Source organism: Carcharhinus amblyrhynchos, chromosome 20, assembly GCF_965287045.1.
Source record: "Carcharhinus amblyrhynchos chromosome 20, sCarAmb.v2.hapA, whole genome shotgun sequence".
Taxonomy (NCBI): Eukaryota; Metazoa; Chordata; class Chondrichthyes; order Carcharhiniformes; family Carcharhinidae; genus Carcharhinus; species Carcharhinus amblyrhynchos.
The window spans coordinates 52019280-52045366 of record NC_137343.1 but is presented as its reverse complement, the minus strand read 5'-3'; the positions used below and the strand labels follow the sequence as shown (position 1 = coordinate 52045366).

At 46.6% G+C, this 26087-nt stretch overlaps 1 protein-coding gene across 2 annotated transcripts in view; it reads left to right on the top strand.

Moving 5' to 3' along the window:
• The first annotated feature begins 3688 nt into the window (after positions 1 to 3688).
• The window catches only part of LOC145356031 (SWI/SNF-related matrix-associated actin-dependent regulator of chromatin subfamily B member 1-A), a 42444-nt gene continuing 20045 nt past the window's right edge, over positions 3689 to 26087 (top strand). The window contains exons 1-5 of one of the 2 annotated variants that reach the window (XM_080208615.1): positions 3689 to 3786; positions 12361 to 12472; positions 14516 to 14624; positions 16314 to 16451; positions 20393 to 20520. In XM_080208615.1, coding sequence (XP_080064741.1) covers positions 3703 to 3786; positions 12361 to 12472; positions 14516 to 14624; positions 16314 to 16451; positions 20393 to 20520 — 571 coding nt within the window. In that variant the 5' untranslated portion in view covers positions 3689 to 3702. Of the gene's footprint in view, positions 3787 to 12360; positions 12473 to 14494; positions 14625 to 16313; positions 16452 to 20392; positions 20521 to 26087 lie in introns of both variants that reach the window. The other variant, XM_080208613.1, reaches the window with a different exon arrangement.

Below are 26087 nucleotides of genomic sequence, written 5' to 3'. Positions count from 1 at the left end.
ATTTGGGATTTTGGGGATATATTTGGGTTTTTGGGGATTTATTTGGGGTTTTTGGGGATTTATTTGGGATTTTTGTTGATTTATTTGGGATTTTGGGGATATATTTGAGGTATTTGGGGATTTATTTGGGATTTAGCGGATATATTTGGGGTTTTGGGGGATTTATTTGGGATTTAGGGGATTTATTTGGGGTTTTAGGGGATTTATTTGGGACTTAGGGGAAATATTTGGGGTTTTGGGAGTTTTATTTGGGATTTATTTGGGTTTTTTGGGGATATATTTGGGGTTTTGGGGAGTTATTTGGGGGTTTGGGGGATTTATTTGGGATTTAGGGAATTTATTTGGGGTTTTTGGGGATATATTTGGGATTTAGAGGATATATTTGAGATTTAAGGGATTTATTTGGGATTTATTTTGGGGTTTTTGGGGATATATTTGGGGTTTTTGGGGATTTATTTGGGATTTAGGGGATTTATTTGGGGTTTTAGGGGATTTATTTGGGATTTAGGGGATATATTTGGGATTTAGGGGATATATTTGGGGTTTTTGGGGATTTATTTGGGATTTAGGGGATTTATTTGGGGTTTTAGGGGATTTATTTGGGATTTAGGGGATTTATTTGGGGTTTTGGGGGATATATTTGGGGTTTTGGGGATTTATTTGGGATTTAGGGGATTTATTTGGGGGTTTTGGGGATTTATTTGGGATTTAGGGAATTTATTTGGGGTTTTTGGGGATATATTTGAGATTTAGAGGATATATTTGAGATTTAGGGGATTTATTTGGGATTTATTTGGGGGTTTTTGGGGATATATTTGGGGTTTTTGTGGATTTATTTGGGTTTTTGGGGAGTTATTTGGGATTTAGGGGATATATTTGGGATTTATTTGGGATTTAGGGGATATATTTGAGGTATTTGGGGATTTATTTGGGATTTAGGGGATATATTTGGGGTTTTGGGGGATTTATTTGGGGTTTGTGGGGATTTATTTGGGGTTTTTGTTGATTTATTTGGGATTTAGGGGATTTATTTGGGGTTTGTGGGGATTTATTTGGGGTTTGTGGGGATATATTTTGGGTTTTTGTTGATTTATTTGGGATTTAGGGGATTTATTTGGGCGTTTTGGGGATTTATTTGGGATTTAGAGGATATATTTGAGATTTAAGGGATTTATTTGGGATTTATTTTGGGGTTTGTGGGGATATATTTGTGGTTTTTGTTGATTTATTTGGGTTTTTGGGGATTTATTTGGGATTTAGGGGATTTATTTGGGGTTTTAGGGGATTTATTTGGGATTTAGGGGATATATTTGGGATTTAGGGGATATATTTGGGGTTTTAGGGGATTTATTTGGGATTTTAGGGGATTTATTTGGGATTTAGGGGATATATTTGGGGTTTAGGGGATTTATTTGGGATTTAGGGGATATATTTGGGATTTAGGGGATTTATTTGGGATTTAGGGGATTTATTTGGGGATATATTTGGGGTTTAAGGGGATATATTTGGGGTTTTAGGGGATTTATTTGGGGTTTAGGGGATTTATTTGGGATTTAGGGGATATATTTGGGATTTAGGGGATTTATTTGGGGATATATTTGGGGTTTTAGGGGATTTATTTGGGATTTAGGGGATTTATTTGGGATTTAGGGGATATATTTGGGATTTAGGGGATTTATTTGGGGATTTATTTGGGGGTTAGGGGATTTATTTGGGATTTAGGGGATTTATTTGGGGTTTAGGGGATTTATTTGGGATTTAGGGGATTTATTTGGGATTTATTTTGGGGTTTTGGGGGATTTATTTGGGGTTTAGGGCATATATTTGGGATTTAGGGGATTTATTTGGGATGTAGGGGATTTATTTGGGATTTAGTTTGGGGTTTTGGGGGATATATTCGGGATTTAGGGGATTTATTTGGGATTTAGGGGATATATTTGGGGATTTATTTGGGATTTAGGGGATTTATTTGGGATTTAGGGGATATATTTGGGGATTTATTTGTGATTTAGGTGATTTATTTGGGATTTTGGGGATTTATTTGGGGTTTAGGGGATTTATTTGGGGATTTATTTGGGGTTTAGGGGATTTATTTGGGATTTTGGGGATTTATTTGGGGTTTAGGGGATTTATTTGTTGATTTATTTGGGGTTTAGGGGATTTATTTGGGATTTGGGGGATTTATTTGGGGTTTAGGGGATTTATTTGGGGATTTATTTGGGGTTTAGGGGATTTATTTGGGATTTAGGGGATTTATTTGGGGTTTAGGGGATTTATTTGGGATTTAGGGGATTTATTTGGGGATTTATTTGGGGTTTAGGGGATTTATTTGGGGTTTAGGGGATTTAATGGGGATTTAGGGGATTTATTTGGGGTATTTGTTGATTTATTTGGGATTTAGGGGATTTATGTGGGGTTTAGGGGATTTATTTGGGGTTTAGGGGATTTATTTGGGGTTTGGGGGGATTTATTTGGGATTTAGGGGATTTATTTGGGGGTTTAGGGGATTTATTTGGGGTTTAGGGGATTTATTGGGCATTTAGGGGATTTATTTGGGGTATTTGTTGATTTATTTGGGATTTAGGGGATTTATTTGGGGTTTAGGGCATTTATTGGGCATTTAGGGGATTTATTTGGGGTATTTGTTGATTTATTTGGGATTTAGGGGATTTATTTGGGGATTTATTTGGGATTTAGGGGATTTATTTGGGGTATTTGTTGATTTATTTGGGGTTTATTTGGGATTTAGGGGATTTATTTGGGGTATTTGTTGATTTATTTGGGGTTTATTTGGGATTTAGGGGATTTATTTGGGGATTTATTTGGGATTTAGGGGATTTATTTGGGGTATTTGTTGATTTATTTGGGGTTTATTTGGGATTTAGGGGATTTATTTGGGGTATTTGTTGATTTATTTGGGGTTTATTTGGGATTTAGGGGATTTATTTGGGGTATTTGTTGATTTATTTGGGGTTTATTTGGGATTTAGGGGATTTATTTGGGGTATTTGTTGATTTATTTGGGGTTTATTTGGGGTTTAGGGGATTTATTTGGGGTATTTGTTGATTTATTTGGGGTTTATTTGGGGTTTAGGGGATTTATTTGGGGTTTATTTGGGATTTAGGGGATTTATTTGGGGTTTATTTGGGATTTAGGGGATTTATTTGGGGTTTATTTGGGGTTTAGGGGATTTATTTGGGGTATTTGTTGATTTATTTGGGGTTTATTTGGGGTTTAGGGGATTTATTTGGGGTTTATTTGGGATTTAGGGGATTTATTTGGGGTTTATTTGGGATTTAGGGGATTTATTTGGGGTTTATTTGGGATTTAGGGGATTTATTTGGGGTTTATTTGGGATTTAGGGGATTTATTTGGGGTTTATTTGGGATTTAGGGGATTTATTTGGGGTATTTGCTGATTTATTTGGGGTTTATTTGGGATTTAGGGGATTTATTTGGGGTATTTGCTGATTTATTTGGGGTTTATTTGGGATTTAGGGGATTTATTTGGGGTATTTGCTGATTTATTTGGGGTTTATTTGGGATTTAGGGGATTTATTTGGGGTATTTGCTGATTTATTTGGGGTTTATTTGGGATTTAGGGGATTTATTTGGGGTATTTGCTGATTTATTTGGGGTTTATTTTGGGGTTTTGTCTCTTCGGGGCTATGTGTGTGGCGCATGCGCGGGAGCCGGGGCTAAGATGGCGGCGAGTAAAACCTTCGGTCAGAAGCCGGTGAAGTTCCAGCTGGAGGAGGCGGGGGAATGGTTCATGATCGGCTCCGAGGTGAGAGACAGGCCTCCCGGCAACAAGACACACCGCTCCCCGCGGCTCCGGGAGGCCCGGACAGCCACAGCCCACTTCATCCCTCACACAGAGACGGCGGAGCGGCCAAGCGCCAGGTTAATCCCCCAAAATAAAACCCCAAAAATAACCCTAAACCCCCTGAAAATAAAACCCTAAACCCCCAAAATAAAACCCTAAACCCCCAAAAATAACCCTAAACCCCCAAAAATAACCCTAAACCCCCAAAATAAAACCCTAAACCCCCCAAAATAAAACCCTAAACCCCCAAAAGAAAACCCTAAACCCCCAAAAGAAAACCCTAAACCCCCAAAATAACCACCCCAAACCCTCCCAGAAATAATCACCCTAAACCCTCCCAAAAATAACTACCTCAAACCCCCTGAAAATAATCACCCCAAACCCCAGAAAATAACCTCCTAAACCCTCCCAAAATAAAACCCCAAACCCCAGAAATAATCACCCTAAACCCTCCCAAAATAAAACCCCAAACCCCAGAAATAATCACCCTAAACCCTCCCAAAAATAACTACCCCAAACCCCAGAAATAATCACCCTAAACCCTCCCAAAAATAACTACCCCAAACCCCAGAAATAATCACCCTAAACCTTCCCAAAATAAAACCCTAAACCCCAGAAATAATCACCCTAAACCTTCCCAAAATAAAACCCCAAACCCCAGAAATAATCACCCTAAACCTTCCCAAAATAAAACCCCAAACCCCAGAAATAATCACCCTAAACCCTCCCAAAAATAACTACCCCAAACCCCCTGAAAATAAAACCCTAAACCCTGAAAATAATCACCCCAAACCCCCTGAAAATAAAACCCTAAACCCCGAAAATAATCACCCCAAACCCCCTGAAAATAATCACCCCAAACCCCCTGAAAATAATCACCCCAAACCCCCTGAAAATAAAACCCTAAACCCCGAAAATAATCACCCCAAACCCCCTGAAAATAATCACCCCAAACCCCCTGAAAATAATCACCCCAAACCCCCTGAAAATAATCACCCCAAACCCCCTGAAAATAATCACCCTAAACCCCAAAAATAATCACCTCAAACCCCAAGAATAACCTCCCCAAACCCCCTGAAAATAAAACCCTAAACCCCAAAAATAACCACCTCAAACCCTCCAAAAATAAAACCCCAAACCCTCCAAAAATAACCCAAATTCCTCTCCCCCAACTTCACCCCCAACCTCCTTCCCAAAGCCCCCAGAAATAAATCCCTAACCCGCTTCAAACTCTCCAACCCCCAAAAGAAAACCCAAATCATAACTTAACTCCTACAATTAAAACCTAAACCCCTCCCTAAAAATAACCCCCCCAAAAAACCCGCAGGAATAAAACCAAACTCCAATAAAGTAGGGAGGTCTTGCTGCGGCTGTATAGGGCATTGGTGAGGCCGCAGCTGGAGTACTGTGTGCAGTTTTGGTCGCCGCACTTACGCAAGGATATTTTGGCCTTGGAGGCAGTGCAGAGGAGGTTCACTAGGCTGATACCGGATTTGAGGGGGTTGAACTATGAGGAGAGGCTGAATAAACTAGGCTTGTACTCGTTAGAGTTTAGAAGAATGAGGGGAGATCTCATTGAGACATATAAGATGATGAATGGGATGGATAGGATAGAGGTGGAGAGGCTCAACATAAGAACATAAGAAATAGGAGCAGGAGTAGGCCATCTAGCCCTTCGAGCCTGCCCCGCCATTCAATAAGATCATGGCTGATCTGTCGTGGCTCAGTTCCACTTTCCCGCCCTCTCCCCATAACCCTTAATCCCCTCTCTTATCAAGAACCCATCAACCCGCGTCTTAAAAATATTTAGCGAGGCAGCCTCCACCACTTCAACGGGCAGAGAATTCGAGATTCACCACCCTTTGAGTGAAGAAGTTCCTCCTCAACTCCGTTCTAAACCGCCCCCCCTTTATCTTGAGGCTGTGCCCCCTAGTCCTACTGTCTTTTTTGAGCGGGAAGAGTCTCTCCACCTCTATCCTATCCATCCCATTCATCATCTTATACGGCTCAATGAGATCTCCCCTCATTCTTCTAAACTCTAACGAGTACAAGCCTAGTTTATTCAGCCTCTCCTCATAGCTCAACCCCCTCAACTCCGGCATCAGCCTAGTAAACCTCCTCTGCACTCCCTCCAAGGCCAAAATATCTTTGCGCAGGTGCGGCGCCCAAAACTGCACACAGTACTCCAGCTGCGGCCTCACCAATGCCCTATACAGCTGCAGCAAGACCTCCCTACTTTTATATTCAATCCCCCTCGCGATGAAGGCCAGCATCCCATTCGCCTTCCTGACCACCTGCAAGCTGGGTTTTTGCGACTCATGCACAAGGACCCCGAGGTCCCTCTGCACCATCGCCTGCTACAGTTTTTCGCCATGTAAGTAATAGTCCTTCCTACCATTATTCCTACCAAAGTGGACCACCTCACACTTGCCAACATTAAATTCCATTTGCCATTTCCTGGCCCATTCGCCCAGCCTATCTAGATCCTTCTGCAGACTCTCCACACCCTCCGCACAATTTGCCGTTCCCCCAATCTTGGTGTCATCAGCAAATTAGGACTAGAGGGCACAGCCTCAAGATAAAGGGGGGTGCGGTTTAGAACAGAGTTGAGGAGGAACTTCTTCACTCAAAGGGTGGTGAATCTCTGGAATTCTCTGCCCGTTGAAGTGGTGGAGGCTGCCTCGCTAAATATATTTAAGACGCGGGTTGATGGGTTTTTGATAGGCAAGGGGATTAAGGGTTATGGGGAGAGGGCGGGAATGTGGAACTGAGCCACAACAGATCAGCCATGATCTTATTGAATGGCGGGGCAGGCTTAAAGGGCTAGATGGCCTACTCCTGCTCCTATTTATGTTCAATATAACCCCCCCCCAAATTAAACCTTACACTGCACCTCCCCCAAAACCTGAACTGCTCTCCCCCAACTTAACCCCTCCCCAAAAAAACCCCAAAACCCCCTCCCCACCCCAAAAATAACCTTCCCCTAACCCTCCAAAAAGACTCAAATGTCAACTTAATCATCCAACCTCCCCCCCCCCCCCCCCCCCCGAAAATAAACCCAGATCCCCTCTCTCCAAAAAATAATCTCCAAAACCCCAACCCCCTTCTCCCCAAACATCTACCCCCAAAAATAAACCCCATCCCCTCACATCCAAGCCTCCCCAACCTGGTTCAGACTGACCCCAAAACACCCCCCCCAAAAAAAAACCCTCTCTCCTCCCTTCTTCCTAAGCTCCTACATCCAAAAATAAAACCCCTTTCAGCAACCCCCCCACATACAAACCCACTTCAGACTGACCCCAAACCCCAGCCCCCTGCCCACCACTTTCTCCACCTGCTTCAGACTGAGATGGGTGCAGCTCCAACGGCACTCGAGAAGCTCAACACCATCTCCGACACAGCATCCTGCTCGATTGCTACCTCTTCCACAAACAATTCAATCCTTCCACCACCAAAGAACAGTGGCAGCCGTGTGTACCATCGACAAGATGCACTGCAAGAACTCACCAAGGTTCCTTAAGCAGCAGCTTCCAAACCCACAACTGCTGTTATCTAGAAAGCAACAATTAGCTGGGAACACCACCACTTGGAAGTTCCCCTCCAAGGGTATAGAACATTGCAGCGCAGTACAGGCCCTTTGGCCCTCTGTTGGTTTCACAGGTCGATGCAATCTAAAGCCCATCTAACCTGCACTATTCCAATATCATCTGTATGTTTATCCAATGCCCTTAATGTTGGCGAGTCCACTACTGTTGCAGGCAGGGCATTCCACTCCCTTACTACTCTCTGAGTAAAGAAGCTACCTCTGACATATGTCCTATATCTATCACCCCTCAATTTAAAGCTGTGTCCCCTCGTGTTAGCCATCACCATCCGAGGAAAAAGGTTCATACTTTCCGCCCTATCTAATCCAATGATCATCTTATATAGCTCTATTAAGTCACCTCTTAACCTTTTTCTCTCTAACAAATCAGCCTCAAGCCCCTCATAAGACCTTCCCACCATACCAGGCAACATCCTGGTAAACCTCCTCTGCACCCTTTTCAATGCTTCCACATTTTTCGTATAATACGGCGACCAGAACTGTACGCAATACTCCAAGTGCAGCCACACCAGAGTTTTGTACAGTTGCAACATGACCTCACGGCTCCGAAATTCAATCCCTCTACCAATAAAAGCTAACACACCGTACATCTTCTTAATAACGCTATCAGCCTGGGTGCCAACTTTCAGGGATTTATGCACATGCAAGGGCAACTAGGGATGGACAACAGTGCTGACCTAGCCAGGGATGAATAAAAAGAAAGACAGGTCACACTTGGGGATGGTGATGATGTAGTCTTGGGTCACTGTGCGAAGTCTGTACACTCTTCCTGTGTTTGCGTGGGTTTCCTCCGGGTGCTCTGGTGTGCTCCCACAGTCTGAAAGACGTGTTGGTTAGGTGAATTGGCCGTGCTAAATTCTCCCTCAGTGTACCCGGACAGGTGCCAGAGTGTGGCAACTAGGGATTTTCACAGTCACTCCATTGCAGTGTAAGTAAGCCTACTTGTAATAAATAAAGTTAAACTATACTCGCCAAATCACACCATGTCAGACTGCTGCTTGATTAACCTGTGGGCAGCTTTCCCACAGTCCCCACAATTCAGGATTGTTTGGGTGGCTGTACCTTTGTGTTTTCAAATGTGTAGTTTTATGCAGGATGGTCTGTCCAGTTTAATTAAACTTCTCTGTGGTGGTTTAGTTGTATTTTGGAGCTGACCTATTTTTGGAGAGACAGCCATTGGTACAGCATCTTTCATAATTTCTAAATGCTCTAACAATGATTTACACCTACAGCCATGAATATAGTTTTGAAGTCTTGTCACTGTTGTAATGTGGGAAATGTAGTAGTCAGTTTACATACAGCAAACTCCCACAAACAGTAATGTGACAATGACCAGATAATCTGTTTTTGTGATGAAGACTTGGGTAAATGTAGATTGGGGGCAGATGTTTGAGGGCAAATCAACATCTGGCATGTGGGAAGCTTTCAAATGCAAGTTGATAGGGATTCAGGATTGGCACATTCCTGTATGGATGAAGAATAAGCATGGCAAGTTTTGGGAACCTTGGATAACGAGAGATATTGTGAGCTTAGTCAAAGAGAAAAAGAAAGCACTTGTCAAAACTAGGAGGCTGGGAACACATGAAGCAAGTGTGGAATACAAGGAAAGTAGGAAGAAACTTAAGCAAGGAGTAAAGAGGGCGAAAAGGAATCATGAAAAAGCATTGGCCAGCAGGATTAAGGAAAATCCCAAGGCTTTTTATTCATATATAAAGAGCAAGAGGGTAGCCAGAGAGAGGATTGGCCCACTCAAGGACAAGGGAGAGAATCTGCGTGGAGGAAATGGGCGAGGTTTTAAATGAGTGCTTTGTGTCAGTATTCACCAAAGAGAAAGACTTGGTGGATGACCCAGAATTCCTGGGAAAGGAGGTGAACATAGTTTGAATCATGTTGGATCAAAAAGGATTGGGGTTCCTGAGAAACATTAAGGTAGACAAGTCCCCAGGGCCTGATGGGGTACACCCCAGAATATTGAGAGAGGCAAGGGAGGAAATTGCTGGGGCCTTGAAAGAAATCTTTGTATCCTCACTGGCTACAGGGGAGATGATGTGGATGTCAGACTTTTTACAGGGGAGATCCCAGAGGATTGGAGAATAGCCAGTGTTGTTCCTTTGTTTAAGAAGGGTAGCAAGAATAATCCAGGCCAGTGAACCTTACATCAGTGGTAGGGAAATTATTGAGGAGGGTTCTTTGAAACATGATTTATTCCCACTTAGAACTAAGTGGACGTATTAGTGAGAGGCAACATGGCTTTGTGAAGGGGAGGTCGTGTCTCACGAACTTGATTGAGTTTTTCGAGGAAGTGACAAAGATAATTGAGGGTAGCGCAATGGATGTTGCCTACATGGACTTCAGTAAGGCCTTTGACAAGGTCCCTCATGGCAGACTGGTGGAGAAGATGAAGTCACTTGGGATCAGAGGTGAGCTGGCAAGGTGGACACAAAACTGGCTCAGTCAAAGAATGCGTGTCATGCGCGATCATCTTGGAGTGACATGCCAGATCATCGATACGGATGCCATCATCTCACGTGAGAACACCATCCACCAGGTACGCGGAACATACTCTCGCAACTCGGCCAATGTTGTCTCCCTGATACACTGCAAGAAAGGATGTCCCGAAGCATGGGGAGATCATACAGACGCTACGACAACGGATAAATGAAAACCGCTCGACAATCACCAGGCAAGACTGTTCCCTTCCTGTTGGGGAACACTTCAGTGGTCATTGGCATTTGGCCTCTGATCTTCGGGTAAGCGTTCTCCAAGGCGGCCTTCGCGACATATGACAACTCAGAGTCGCTGAGCAGAGACTGATGGCCAAGTTCCAAGACGGCCTCAACCGGGATCTTGAGTTCATGTTACACTATCTGTAACCCCCATGACATGCCTGGACTTGCAAACTCTCTGTAAAGATTACCTAAAGACTCACATTCCAACCATTATTTTGTAAATTGAATTCATGTCTTTATATGCCCTGTTTGGGAACAGAACTCCCATTTACCTGATGAAGGAGCAGCGCTCCAAAAGCTAGCGACTTTTGCTACCAAATAAACTTGTTGGACTTCAACCTGGTGTGGTGAGACTTCTTACTCGGTCAAAGAAGACAGAGTATCAGTGGAAGGTTTCTGAATGGAGGGCTGTGACAAGTGGTGTTCCTTAGGGATCAGTGCTGAGACCTTTATTGTTTGTAATGTATATAAATGATTTTACGGAAAATGTAACTGGATCGATTAGTAAGTTTGTGGACGACACAAAGGTTGGTGGATTTGTGGGTAGCGATGAGGACCATCAGAGGATACAGCAGGATATAGATCAGTTGGAGACTTGGGGGGAGAGATTGCAGATGGAGTTTAATCTGGTGAGATAATGCATTTTGGAAGCTCTAATACAGATAGGAAATATACAGTAAATGGCAGAACCCTTAAGAGCATTGATAGGCAAAGGGATCTGGGTGTACAGGTGCACAGGCCATTGAAAGTGGCAATGCAGGTGGAGAAGGTAGTCAAGAAGGCATATGGCATACTTGCCTTCATCAGCTGGGGCATTGAGTTTAAAAATTGGCAAGTCATGTTGCAGCTTTATAGAAGCTTAGTTAGGCCGTACTTGGAATATTGTGTTCGATTCTGGTCACTACAGGCTCACCCAGGCTTTTAGTGAATATCTGTGTGGAGTTTGCATATTCTCCCCATGTCTCTGTGGTTTTCACAGATGCTCCTGTTTCCCCCCACAGTGTAAAGATTTGTTGGTAAGGAGGATTAGTAGGTAATGTAGCTTATAGGGATAGGGGCTGAGTAAGATACTCTGTTGGAGTATCCTAATAATAATTTTATACACTTCTCTGCTCGAAGGAGAACAATCCCAGCCCAACCAGCCTGTCTTTATAGCTGAAACACTCCGGCCCAGAAACATCCTGGTGAACCACCTCTGCACCCTTTCCAGTGCAATTACGTCCTTCCAATAGTATGGTGACCAGAACTGCATGCAGAACAGCGAGCGCTCTATACAGCTCTATCATTACCTCCCTGCTCTTATTTCAATTCCCCGGTAATAAAGGCCTTCTGAACCAGCTTATTTGTGTTTTGCTGCCTTCATGATGGCCGCGCATCCCAAGATCCATCTGGTCCTCTATTTCCTAGGGTTTGACTGTTCATTGTGTATTTCCTTGCTGTTAGTCCCCCCCAAAATGCATCATCTCTCACTTTTCAGGGTTAAATTCCATTTGCTGTTGTTCTGCCCATTAAATCAGCCTGCATAAATCATCCTGGAATCGGAGGCTTTCCTCCTCGCTGTTTACCACACCACCAATTTTCATATCATCTGCAAACTTACTGATCACACCCCCCCCACATTCTTGTATCGATCATTAATGTACACTACAAACAGCAAGGGAACCAGCACTGATCCCTGTGTTACACCACTGGATAAAGGCTTCCAGTTACATAAACAGTCTTTGACTATCACCTTCTGTCTCCTGCCACTGAGCCAATTTAGGATCAAATTTCCAACATTGTCCTGGATCCCATGGGCTCTTATCATCTTAGCTTTGAAAGTGTCATAACGGTTTTAGATATTTTAAATTGGAATAAGCTCCCCTGAGTGATTTAAAGACTGCATTCAGGCAGCATTGCTTCAGTTTGGGATGTGACCTGGTTGGTGTTTGCACTCAGTAACATTGTGGTGAGCTGGAAACTCTGGTGACTTTTTCTGATGTGAGGCGAGGCTTCAGGATAGTATCCATTTTCCCCTGTGCAGGCAGCAAGTGATCACCACCATTTCATTACTGACCACTGTCACTGGTAACAACCGAGAAAAAGCTTCATCAGCTGTAAAGCAGGTTGGGACTTCCTAAAGTTGTGGGATTGCTCTAGAAATGTAAGTCTTTTTACTCTCTTGTTAAAACGATGTAACCTCTCTCACATCCTCTCCCTCAGGTTGGTAACTACCTGCGCATGTTCAGAGGTTCCCTGTACAAGAGGTATCCATCACTGTGTCGTCGACTAGCCACAGTTGAAGAAAGGAAGAAGATTGTAGCATCCTCACATGGTCAGTCCTCTGCCCCTTCACCAACATAGTGTTTGTATTGAAATGCTGGCTCTTACGTCAGATGTTTAGTGACAGAGCGACTATTTAAAGTTTATTCTGATTTTTAAGTATCTAACACCGTTGCCTGCAAGTTCCCCTCCAGATCACTCACCATCTTGACTTGGAAATATACCACTGTTCCATCACTGTCAAAATCCTGGAACTGCCTCCCTGACAGCACTGGACTGCAGCTGTTCCAGAGGCACCACCTTCAGGGCACATGGGAATGGGCAATAAATGCTGGCCTAGCCATCAAGCCAACATCTCATAAAATGAATTTTAAAAAGTTAGGCAATGCTGTATTTGGTGAAATGTTTTGTATTTATTAACTGCCCTGGCTACAGTACCCCTGAAGGTATTGACTCTCAATGCAGAATAGTACCAGAACCATATGTGAAACTCAGCCCATTAATTCTTTGTTGGATGCAGTGTGTTAGCCTATTGTTCACACTCAAGTCCATTCATGTTCCCATCACGATCCCACATATCTTCACTTTCAAATGGCAGTGTAGACTTTGCTCACCTCTGAATCCTCTTGTAAACCTTGTAAAGCCTGTGGCTGAGAACAGCTAATTCAGCACAAGGCGTGGATTATATCTGTGCTGTGTGAGCTGACAAAACACCAGCCAGTGTGCAATGTGTTTCTGTTTTGCCCTCTTTGTACTGCTTACCTAAACTGAGCTGGGAATGTCTCCATCCTGTTCCACTTCAGCATTTGAATCTCAATGCAGACTCCGTAATGGAAGCAACTGCAAGGAGTGACACAGCCACCTTCCTTGGATGCTCTGTGGGGGAAGGGAAGGAACCAACCAGTAGCTGCCCCCAGCAATAAGAGTTTGTGCTGGTGATGTAATCCCAGCTGCTCCATTCTGTGCCCCCCTGGATGGTGATAGTGGGACTGTGTGAGTGCCAATGCCCGTTGATATTGGAGTCCAGTGGTTTACCACACTGTTGAGAAGGATGCTGGAAGCAGCTTCAATAGCACCTTTCTAAAGGGAACTGAATAGATACTTGATGTTCAGGCCAGTGGGGAAAGAGGCTGGAATAGGGTTAATTGGATAACTCAAAGAACATGCAGGTTTGGCCAAAAGGCCTGGTTTTCTGCTGTATCATTCTGACTGTAGTGTTTATCATAGAATCCCTACAGTGCAGTCTGCACCAACCCTTTGAAAGGTCATTCCACCCTTGCTGTGTCCAATGTGGCTTTCAACGGTTGTGAAAAGTTTGTACTTGTTACCTGGAAAACTTGTTGAAGCTCCTTACTCACTCTTTCCCCTGTTCTGGATGACTTCTGTATAGTTGGGATTCCTGTTCCATCCATCAGTACCCAGCCTCCTGTACAGTGCTTCAGAGAGATCACTCACCTTCCTATATGAAGCCAGCTGTGTGTGCTGGTTGGATTGCCCTGCATTGATTTTGAGCAGGGATTAGAATCACATCTGTGTTTCAGCATTTCTCCCTCCCTCACCAAGGTGCAAAGGATGTGTGTACCATTGCACTTGAATTTTCTTTGTGGCTTAATGAGAATTAGCCAGCTGCTCCGTCTATTGTTGGATTTATTTAAATACTTTGAACTGACGGAAGTATTGATGAATTACCTGTGTACACTGGGTGGGATGCAGTTAATTCTAGGGAAACGTGCAGAGCAGAGTGGCAAGCGAGGCGCATCTGAGTCTCCCTTATCGTGATCGGAATTCTTTCCAGGGTGAGGTGGTCAGAGTGCAGGACTTGGGGGAGTGGTTGGTGTAAAATCCTTGGCAGTGTGGAAGATGGTCGTGGACTAGACACTGGGAGGGTTCGTCAACCTGGCCATTTACTGCATCAGTAATCCACCTTTGAGCAGGACACCCTGTTATCAGAGAATTCTTGTAGTGTAATCAAGGGACTGAAAATTGAGAACTGGACAAAAGTTGCCATTCTCTAGAGCTTTAGATTAAAATTGTACATTTGAAGTATTTATGTTGTGTTTTTTTAATTGACCAGATCATGGTTATACCACTTTAGCTACCAGTGTGACGCTTCTCAAAGCTGCGGAGGTTGAAGAAATCTTAGAGGGAAACGATGAGAAGTACAAGGCCATCTCAATCAGCACTGAACCACCCGCCTATCTCAGGTATGTAACTTAATCCACACCCACTGACCATCTCCTAATAGTAGGAGGGATTACTATTTAAAGGGCGAAAAGCTGCAACATGCTACGGTGCAGAGGGACCTCAGGGTCCTTGTGCATGAGTCGCAAAAACCCAGCCTGCAGGTGCAGCAGGTGGTCAGGAAGGCGAATGGGATGCTGGCCTTTATAGCGAGGGGGATTGAATATAAAAGCAGGGAGGTCTTGCTGCAACTGTACAGGGCACTGGTGAGGCCACAGCTGGAGTACTGTGTGCAGTTTTGGTCGCCGCACTTGCGCAAGGATATATTGGCCTTGGAGGGAGTACAGAGGAGGTTTACTAGGCTGATACCGGAGATGAGGGGGTTGGACTATGAAGAGAGACTAAATAGACTGGGTCTGTACTCGTTGGAGTTTAAAAGGATGAGGGGGGATCTTATAGAGACGTATAAGATAATGAAGGGGATGGATAGGGTAGAGGTAGAGAGATTCTTCCCACTCAAAGGACAGCAGGACTAGAGGGCACAGCCTCAAGATAAGGGGGGGGGGCGCAGTTTAGAACGGAGTTGAGGAGGAACTTCTTCACTCAAAGGGTGGTGAATCTCGGGAATTGTCTGCCTGTTGAAGTGGTGGAGGCTGCCTCGCTAAATATATTTAAGACATGGGTAGATAGGTTTCTGATAGGCAAGGGGATTAAGGGTTATGGGGAGAAAGCGGGAAAGTGGAACTGAGCCACTTCAGATCAGCCATGATCTTATTGAATGGCGGGGCAGGCTTAAAGGGCTAGATGGCCTACTCCTGCTCCTATTTCTTATGTTATGTTTCTATCTCCGGTACTGCCTATATCTAATACTGTCCCAATATAGTCCCCACACACATCTCTGGGTGGCACTGTAGTTAGCGTTGCTGCTTCATGGCGCCAGGGAGAAAGACATGCACTTTCTCCCCGTGTCTGCTTGGGTTTACTCTGGGTGCTCCGGTTTTGTGTCTCACTCCAAAGACGTGTGGGTTACGTTGATTAGCTATGTTGGATTGACCCTTGTGATGGGATTAGCAGGGTAAATGTATGGTGTTACTGGAATAGGGCCTGGCTGGGATTGTGGTTGGTACAGACTCGATGGACTGTAGGGATTCTATGATCTCCTATCTCAGTGCTTTCTGTATCCAACACATTCCCAATACAGTTCGCACTCTCACTGACACATCTCCTATCTCAGTACTGTCAGGCAGCATGCTGGCACAGTGGTTAGCACTGCTGCCTCACAGCTCAATTCCCTGCTTGGCTGACTGTGCAGAGTTTACCTGTTCACCCCGTGTCTGCCTGCGTTTCCTCTGGGTGCTCCAGTTTCCTCCCACAGTCTGAAAGACATGCTGGTTAGATACATGGCCATGCTAAATTCTCCCTCGGTGTACCCAAACAGGTACCAGAGTGTGGCGACTATGGGATTTTCATAGTAACTTCATTGCATTGTTAATGTAAGCCTACTTGTGACAATAAATAAACTTTAAACACTATCCCAGTACAGTTCACACACTTGCACTGCCAATGTACAGGGTTGGTGCCGATTTGATGGGGTTAAGGCTGACAGCCTTGTGAACACAGTCTGCCATTAATGAAGATTAATGTTGGAAATGAGTGTGGAGCACCTTGGTCACAGCCTCACGTGTACTCTTTAACCTCTTGTGCCAATACAGAGAGCAGAAGGCAAAACGGAATAGCCAGTGGGTACCCACTCTGCCTAACAGCTCGCACCACCTGGATGCTGTGCCCTGTTCCACAACCATTAATCGCAATCGTATGAGTCGAGACAAGAAAAGGACATTCCCACTTTGGTAAGTGTTATTGGAAATCATTAACCTCCAACCCATTTCTGTCTATTGCTGTGGAAATATCACCAAAGCAAACTGAAATTGAATTTAGTAAATCTGTTTAATTGTGGCTGGTACTGAGAAAATGAGATTGACATAAAAAGCTAACTGGTTCAGTAGTGTCCTTTAGAAAGAAATTACCTCCCTTGCCTTGTCAAATAAATACCAAAAACTCAGTCAAATTTTTAAAGATCCCAGTCTATATTTCACAATGATAAATAACCTGGCGGAATGGGAAAATTAATCCTTGCTGGGGTTCCTGAGAAATTTTGGACAAGTTTGTCAGAAGTGCCTTGGGGCTACTCTCCACTGAGATACCCTGGATATTGGGGTAAAGTCCTCAACTCTATTCCTCAATATCCTGCCTGGCTCGATGCTGCTTCTGTCTGAAGTGAGGATGTAAGAGCCTGTCAGCTGATGAAAAACAGCAAAGCCTCTGCCAAAATTGTGAAATACTGTGGAGATATTCTCCTGGCTACACGCCCCGCTCATATCACTGACCTAGAAAAGGAGTGGATGCTGCGTCTCCGTTGTAATTGTGATTCTGTTGGAGGAGAGAGACCACTCCCCATTGTGATAACTATGGAGATGGCCTCCTCCCATTGGCTGAGAAACTCCTCCCGGAGCTCCCGTGTGATTTCATCCACCCAGAGGCACCATAAACATGATTAAAAGCAAAATAATGCAGGTGCTGGTAATCTTGAAATAAAAGCAGAAAACGCTGGCTAAACTCTGTAGGCCCGGCAGCATCTGTGGAGAGCGAAATACAGTGGCACAGTGTTTAGTACCGCTGCTTCACAGCTCCAGGGTCCTGGGTTCGATTCCCGGCTCGGGGTCGCTGTCTGTGTGGAGTTTGCACATTCTCCTCGTGTCTGCGTGGGTTTCCTCCGGGTGCTCCGGTTTCCTCCCACAGTCCAAAGATGTGCGGGTTAGGTTGATTGGCCGTGCTAAGAAATTGCCCCTTAGTGTCCAGGGATGTGTAGGTTAGAGGGATTAGTGGGTAAATGTGTAGGGATATGGGGGTAGGGCCTGGGTGGGATTGTGTTTGGTGCAGACTCAGTGGGCTGCAGGGCCTCTTTCTGCACTGTAGGGTTTCTATGATTCTATAACAATTAACATTTCCAGTCTTTATTACACACACGATTTTCACTCCATGGCAAATTCAAGAAAAATGCAAAGACCAATGTATTTGACCTTTTTCAACCCCTCAAAAGCTTTGGACTTTGGAAATGCTAATGAAGGCTTCGTGAAAAGTAGCTGCCCTTAGAATTATGTCACCATCTCAGGGTAACACAGTAACAGAATAGACCATTCAGCAATAACCTGCTCAGTTTGGTTTTCGCCAGTGCCACTCAGCTCCTGAGCTCATTACAGCCTTGCTTCAAACACGGACAAAAGAGCTGAATTCCAGAGGTGAGAGTGACTGCCCTTGACATCAAGGCAACATTCTACCGAGCATGGCATCGAGGAGCCCGAGCGAAAGTGAAGTCAGTGTGAATCGGTGGGGGGGAGGAATCTCCCCATTGACTGGAATCATACCTAACACAAAGGAAGATAGTTATTGTGGTGGGGGGTCAACCATCTCAGCTTCAGGACATCACTGCAGGAGTCCTAGCTACTTCATCAATAACCTTCCTTTCTTCATAAGCTAAGAAATGGGGAAGTTTGCTGACGATTGCACAATGTTCAGCACCATTCGCAACTCCTCAGATACTGAAACAGTCCAAGTTCAAATGCAACAAGACCTGGACAATAGTCAGACTTGGGCTAACAAGTGGAAAGTAACATTTGTGTCACAAGTGCCAGGCATGGCCATCTCCAACAAGAGACAATCTAACTATTGCCCCATGGCATTCAATGGCATTACTGTTGTATTTGTCACTATCAACAACATGAGGGTTACCAAAATCTGAACTGGACTAGCCATATAAATACTGTGGTTACCAGAGCAGGTCAAAGGCTAGGATTCCTGCAGCGAGTAACTCGCCTCCTGATTCCCAAAGCCTGTCAACCATCTGCAAAGCACGTGTCAGCCATGTAATGGAACACTTTCCGCTTGCCGGGATGGGTGCAGTTCCAACAATATTTGGAATGTTTGACACCATCCAGGACAAAGCAGCCCGCTTGATTGGCACCCTTTCCACAAACAGTCACTATCCTACCACTGACAGCACCTTCCAAACCCACGATCGCTACCATCTAGAAGGACAAGAGCAGTGGGTACCTGGGAGTGCTAACCACTGTGCCAACGTGCTGCCCTTGGGTCCCTGTAGCTGTGAGGCAGAGTGCTAACCACTGTGTCACTGTGCTGCCCTGGGTCCCTGTAGCTGTGAGGCAGAGTGCTAACCACTGTGTCACTGTGCTGCCCTGGATCCCTGTAGCTGTGAGGCAGAGTGCTAACCACTGTGTCACCGTGCTGCCCTGGGTCCCTGTAGCTGTGAGGCAGAGTGCTAACCACTGTGTCACTGTGCTGCCCTGGGTCCCTGTAGCTGTGAGGCAGAGTGCTAACCACTGTGTCACTGTGCTGCCCTGGGTCCCTGGCACTGAGAAACAGTAGTGCTAGCCACCGTGCCGCCCTGGGTCCCTGTTGCTGTGGCGCATCAGTGCTTACCACTTGTCCGCTGTGCTGCCCTGGGTCCCTGTTGCTGTGAGGCAGCAGTGCTAACCACTTGTCCACCGTGCTGTCCTGGGTCCCTGTTGCTGTGAGGCAGAGTGCTAACCACTGTGTCACTGTGCTGCCCTGGGTCCATGTTGCTGTGACGCAGCAGTGCTAACCACTTGTCCACCGTGCTGCCCTGGGTCCCTGGCGCTGTGAGGTAGCAGTGCTAACCACTGTGTCACTGTCATTTCATTCCCAGATTTTTCCTTGCATCATCTTCCACATTGTCATTGGATCTCTATTGTCCTCCAGCCTATCACGGTTGCTTTCTTCTCCCCAACATACCCTCTCCTTTCCTGTTCCATCTCTGTTAGAAGTCTCACAACACAAATTAAAGTCCAAAGGTTTATTTGGTAGCACTAGTCACTAGCTTCATCAGGTAAGTGGGAATTCTGTTCAAAAACAGGGCGTATGAAGACACAAACTCAATTTACAAAATAATGGTTGGAATGCAGATCTTTACAGGTAATTAAGTCTTAAAGGTACAGATAATGAGTGGAGAGAGCGTTATGCACAGGTTAAAGAGATGTGCATTGTCTGCAGCCAGGACAGTTAGTGAGATTTTGCAATTTGTGGGGGTTACAGATAGTACGACATGAACCCAAGATCCCAGTTGAGGCCGTCCTTATCTCTGCGGAACTTGGCCATCAGTCTCTGCTCAGTGACTCTGCGCTGTCGTGTGTTGTGAAGGCCGCCTTGGAGAATTCTTACCCGAAGATCAGGGGCCAAATACCCGTGACCGCTAAAGTGTTCGCCAACAGGAAGGGAACAGTCTTGCCTCGTGATTGTCGAGCGATTTTTCATTCATCCATTGTCGTAGCGTCTGCATGGTCTCCCCAATGTACCATGCTTTGGGATATCCTCTCCTGCAGCGTATCAGATACTCATCTCTAGTTTACCAGAACTGATAAAAGCTCATTGCCTAGATTCTTGCTTTCTTCACAACTGCTGTCCGACCTGCTGAGTGCCTGCTGAAAGAAGAAGATTCAGTAGTTATTGTACTTTATTCAGCACTGATCAATAAATAAGATATCAATATCTGTGATATCAATAAATAAGTATTGAACACTGAGCAGGTCCACAGTGCTACAAACAACTGCCATTAGTATGTTTAAATGAGAACTTCTCCCTCTTTTTCTCTCCCATCTACTCTATCCGCCCCACCCCCTCGCCGCTCCCTCTCTACACCCCCCCCCCCCCCGCCACTCCCTCTCTACACCCCCCATCCCCACCCCTCTCCCCCTAGCTTTGATGACCATGATCCGGCAGTGATCCATGAGAATGCCTCTCAAGCGGAGGTGTTGGTTCCTATCCGCTTGGACATGGAGATAGATGGTCAGAAGTTGAGGGATGCCTTCACGTGGAATATGAATGGTGAGTAGCAGCAATGGAATGATTTGCTGTGACCCGTAGGACACACCTGAACCATGCTGTTTGCTGAGGGAACCAGTGGAAGGACTTCCTTCCATCCAGCTCTGTCTGGAAGCTGGTCAGTGGATGTGTTTATCCACCAGAGAGGCACTGGTTCTCAGTTCATTCAGCTGGCAGCACAGGAGCCCCAGGCTAGTGTGTGTGCGCGTGCACCAGTGTGTTCATTGTCCAGTTAACCTCACTCCCCACACATGAACATTTTCCCCTCGTGAATGAACCCAGTTCCATTTTGAAAGTTACCTTGAAGCTGGTTGTGCCTTTCTGGCAGTGCCATCTACAGAATTATAACACACCGAATTTTTACAAGTCCCTAATGTGAAGCCCTGAATCAAGTAGTTAATAATCTTGAAGCACTGTCCAATTAACAAGGAGTTGGGCATATTGCACATTCTGCTGTGTCAGTGAGGGAAGTCCAGGTTGGATATGTTGACAGAAAGATTGAGAAACAGGTAAAATAAGAACATAAGAACATAAGAAATAGGAGCAGGAGTAGGCCATCCAGCCCTTCGAGCCTGCCCCGCCATTCAATAAGATCATGGCTGATCTGTCGCTGCTCAGTTCCACTTTCCCGCCCTCTCCCCATAACCCTTAATCCCCTCTCCTATCAAAAACCCATCAACCCGTGTCTTAAAAATATTTAGCGAGGCAGCCTCCACCACTTCAATGGGCAGAGAATTCCAGAGATTCACCACCCTTTGAGTGAAGAAGTTCCTCCTCAACTCTGTTCTAAACCGCCCCCCTTTTATCTTGAGGCTGTGCCCCCTCGTCCTATTGTCTTTTTTGAGCGGGAAGAGTCTTTCCACCTCTATCCTATCCATCCCATTCATCTTATACGTCTCAATGAGATCTCCTCTCATTCTTCTAAACTCTAACGAGTACAAGCCCAGTTTATTCAGCCTCTCCTCATAGCTCAACCCCCCTCAACTCCGGTATCAGCCTAGTAAACCTCCTCTGCACTCCCTCCAAGGCCAAAATATCTTTGCGCAGGTGCGGCGCCCAAAAATGCACACAGTACTCCAGTTGCGGCCTCACCAATGCCCTATACAGCTGCAGCAAGACCTCCCTACTTTTATATTCAATCCCCTTCGCTATGAAGGCCAGCATCCCATTCGCCTTCCTGACCACCTGCTGCACCTGCAAGCTGGGTTTTTGCGACTCATGCACAAGGACCCCGAGGTCCCTCTGCACCATTGCCTGCTGCAGTTTTTCGCCTCGTAAGTAATAGTCCTTCCTACCATTTTTCCTACCAAAGTGGACCACCTCACACTTGCCAACATTAAATTCCATTTGCCATTTCCTGGCCCATTCGCCCAGCCTATCTAGATCCTTCTGCAGACTCTCCACACCCTCCGCACAATTTGCCGTTCCCCCAATCTTGGTGTCATCAGCAAATTTCGACACTCTACACTCGGTTCCCTCCTCCAGATCATCTATATAAATGGTAAAAAGCTGAGGCCCCAGCACCGACCCCTGGGGCACTCCACTAGTCACCATCCGCCAATCCGAATAGCACCCGTTGACCCCCACTCTCTGCCTCCTATTTGACAACCAATCTTCTATCCACGCTAACGCCTTACCCCCAACTCCATGTCCCTCGACCTTCTGCAATAACCTCTTGTGAGGCACTTTGTCAAACGCTTTCTGAAAATCTAGAAAGACCACATCCACCGGCTCTCCTCTATCCACTGCCCTAGACACATCCTCATAGAACTCCAGTAAATTTGTCAGACACGACTTCCCTTTAATGAAACCGTGCTGCGTCTGCTCTATCAAGCAATTCCCTTCAAGATGCCTCGCAATTTCCTCCTTGATGACAGATTCTAACATTTTACCTACCACAGATGTTAAACTAACCGGCCTATAATTCCCCGCCTTTTGCCTGGCACCCTTCTTAAACAACGGCGTAACATTAGCCGTTTTCCAATCATCCGGCACTTCCCCGGAATCCAGCGACGTTTGGAAAATAACCACCAAGGCATCCACTATCACCTCCGCCATTTCTTTCAGAACCCTCGGATGCATTCCATCCGGTCCTGGGGACTTGTCCGCAATCAGCCCCTCCAGTCTGTCGAGCACCGCCTTTCTAGTAACAGTAATGTCATTAAGACCCTCCAGTCCTACCACCTTTCTATCGCTAACACCCGGCAAATTATTCACGTCCTCCTCCGTGAAGACAGAAACAAAAAAATTATTCAATACCTTAGCCATATCCCCATCCCCTACCACTAGGTCCCCTTTCTCATCCTCTAAAGGACCAACATTCACCCTAGCCAGCCTCTTCCTTTTTATATATTTATAAAAACTCTTGCTATCCTTTTTTATATTAAGCGCTAGCCCAGCTTCATTGTTTCTCCTACCCTTCCTTATCAACTTCTTTGTCAATCTTTGTTGACATTTAAACCTCTCCCAATCCTCTTCTCGCCCACTACTCTTAGCTACTCTAAATTCCTCCGCTTTTAGTTTAACACTTTCCTTCACCTCCTTTGTTATCCACGGCTTATTACCTCTCCTCCTACTATCCTTTTTGACCATCGGAATAAATTTCCATTGAGCACCAAGAAAGATCTCCTTAAAGATCCTCCACTGCTCCTTAACAGACCCTCCCTCCAACGCGCTCCCCCAGTCCACATTCGCCAATTCTTCTCTCATCCTACCGTACTCCCCTCTATTCAAACAAAGGACACGTGTCCGGGAACCCACTTTCTCCTCCTCCATCTGCACCAGAAACTCCATCATACAATGATCACTCTCCCCAAGAGGATCCTTCACCACAAGGTCCCTAATTCTACCCGCCTCATTACATAGCACCAGATCCAAGATAGCTCGCTCCCTCGTCGGCTCCAACACACACTGTTCGAGGAAACTATCCCGGCAGCATTCCAAGAACTCTTCCTCGAGCCCCCCACGTCCAACATGGGTCGACCAATCAATATGCAGATTGAAATCCCCCATAACTACGGCCGTCCCATTCTTGCACGCTGCACTTATTTGCGCGTTAACAGCCCTCCCCATCTCCAGATCATTATTCGGGGGCCTATAGACGACACCCACCAGCGTCTTCCTCCCTTTGCTGTTCCTAATCTCCACCCACAACGATTCCACCCTCTGCTCCTTGGCTCCAATATCATCCCTTGCTACCACCGTGATGCTATCCTTAATCAGCATAGCTACGCCCCCCCCCTTTTCCCTCCTGTCTATCCTTCCTAAACACTTGATAGCCCTGTACATTCAGCTCCCAGTCCCTGTCACCCTGCAGCCACGTCTCTGTAATGGCCACCAGATCGTATCCATTTGTGTTGATCTGCGCCATCAGCTCATCCACTTTATTCCGAATGCTTCGTGCATTCAGATAAAGTGCTTTCATCCCAGCCTTCACCTGGACCCTATTTGTCGCAACGCCACCAACTATACTCACGCCCCCTACTCCCTCTATTATTGGGACATCCTCGGCCTCTTCCCTTACATGTACACTCTCCTTAACTTTAGACCTCGTAAGGTCACCTACCCTCACACCCTCCCCCCCCCCTAATTAGTTTAAAGCCCTGTCTACAGTCCTCTTTACTCGATTCGCCAACACTCTGGTCCCAGCACGGTTCAGACCATTCACTCCATCTGTCTTATTGAAATCCATAATTATTTTAAATACCTCACGTGTATCACCTCAACCTCCAAAACGCAAGGAAATACAAGCCAAGTGTAACCTGTCCTCCTGTGACTGAGACCTGATAGTGTATGTATCTGCACTGTATCCCCTCCCAGGCCACTGTGTTCTTAATGACTGGGGAATATCCGTAAGCATCCCAGCCCATGATATTTATTTGAAATGTAGTCACTGTTGGAAAAACAGCAAAATGAAAGCCTGCTTCAAAAGGATGCCACTGTGGGGTATTGAGTTTGAAAATTGACAAGTCATGTTGACACTTTATAGAACCTTAGTTTGGCCGCTCTTGGAATATAGTGTTCAATTCTGGTCACCACACTACAGAAGCATGTGGAGGCTTTGGAGAGGGTACAGAAAAGATTTACCAGGATGTTGCCTGATATGGAGGGCATTAGCTATGAGGAGAGATTGGAGAAACTTGGTTTGTTCTCACTGGAGCAGTGGAGATTGAGGGGAGACCTGATAAAAGTCTACAAGATTATGAGGGGCATGGACAGAGTGAATAGTCAGAAGCTTTTTCCTCAGGGTGGAAGAGTCAGTTACTAGGGGGTATAGGTTTAAGGTGCAATGGGCAAGTTTTAAAAGAGATATACGAGGCAGATTTTTTACAGAGTAGTGGGTGACTGGAACTCACTGCCAGATGGGAGGTAGTGGAAATGGATGCGTTAGTGACTTTTAAGGGTTGTCTTGATAAATACATGAATAGGATGGGAATAGAGGGATACGGTCCTGAGAAGGCTAGGGGGTTTTAGTTCAGTTGGGCACCATGGTCGGTGCAGGCTTGGAGGGCCGAAGGGTCTGTTCCTGTGCTGAAATTTTCTTTGTTCTTTGTGTATTTTATACTAGGTGGGCTGTTGTGTTAGACAGGAGACCAGATCTGCACAGACTGGCCATTCAGCCCATCAAGTCTGCACCAGCTGTTGGGAAGAGAACCTTACCCAGGCCCACCACCATCCCACCCTGCCATATCCCTGTAACCCCCCCCTCAGTGCATTTACCATTGCTAATCCACTTAACCCAAAAATCTGTTTCATGTTGCATCTGAAAGATGGAGGCTGCAGCAGTGTGGCCTGGGGGGAGGGGGGGGCTGCGGCAGTGCGGCCTGGGGGGAGGGGGGGGCTGCAGCAGTGTGGCCTGTGGGGGGGGGGGGGGGGGGGGGGGCTGCGGCAGTGTGGCCTGGGGGGAGGGGGGGGCTGCGGCAGTGTGGCCTGGGGGGGGGGGGGGGGGGGGCTGCGGCAGTGTGGCCTGGGGGGAGGGGGGGGCTGCGGCAGTGTGGCCTGGGGGGGAGGGGGGGGCTGCGGCAGTGCGAGTTGTGGGGAGGGGGGGGGGCTGCGGCAGTGCGAGTTGGGGGGAGGGGGGGCTGCGGCAGTGCGAGTTGTGGGGAGGGGGGGCTGCGGCAGTGCGAGTTGGGGGGAGGGGGGGCTGCGGCAGTGCGAGTTGGGGGGAGGGGGGGCTGCGGCAGTGCGAGTTGTGGGGAGGGGGGGGGGCTGCGGCAGTGCGAGTTGGGGGGGAGGGGGGGCTGCGGCAGTGCGAGTTGGGGGGGAGGGGGGGGCTGCGGCAGTGCGAGTTGGGGGGAGGGGGGGCTGCGGCAGTGCGAGTTGGGGGGAGGGGGGGCTGCGGCAGTGCGGCCTGGGGGGGAGGGGGGGGCTGCGGCAGTGCGAGTTGGGGGGAGGGGGGGCTGCGGCAGTGCGGCCTGGGGGGGAGGGGGGGCTGCGGCAGTGCGAGTTGGGGGGAGGGGGGGGCTGCGGCAGTGCGAGTTGGGGGGAGGGGGGGCTGCGGCAGTGCGAGTTGGGGGGAGGGGGGGCTGCGGCAGTGCGGCCTGGGGGGGAGGGGGGGGCTGCGGCAGTGC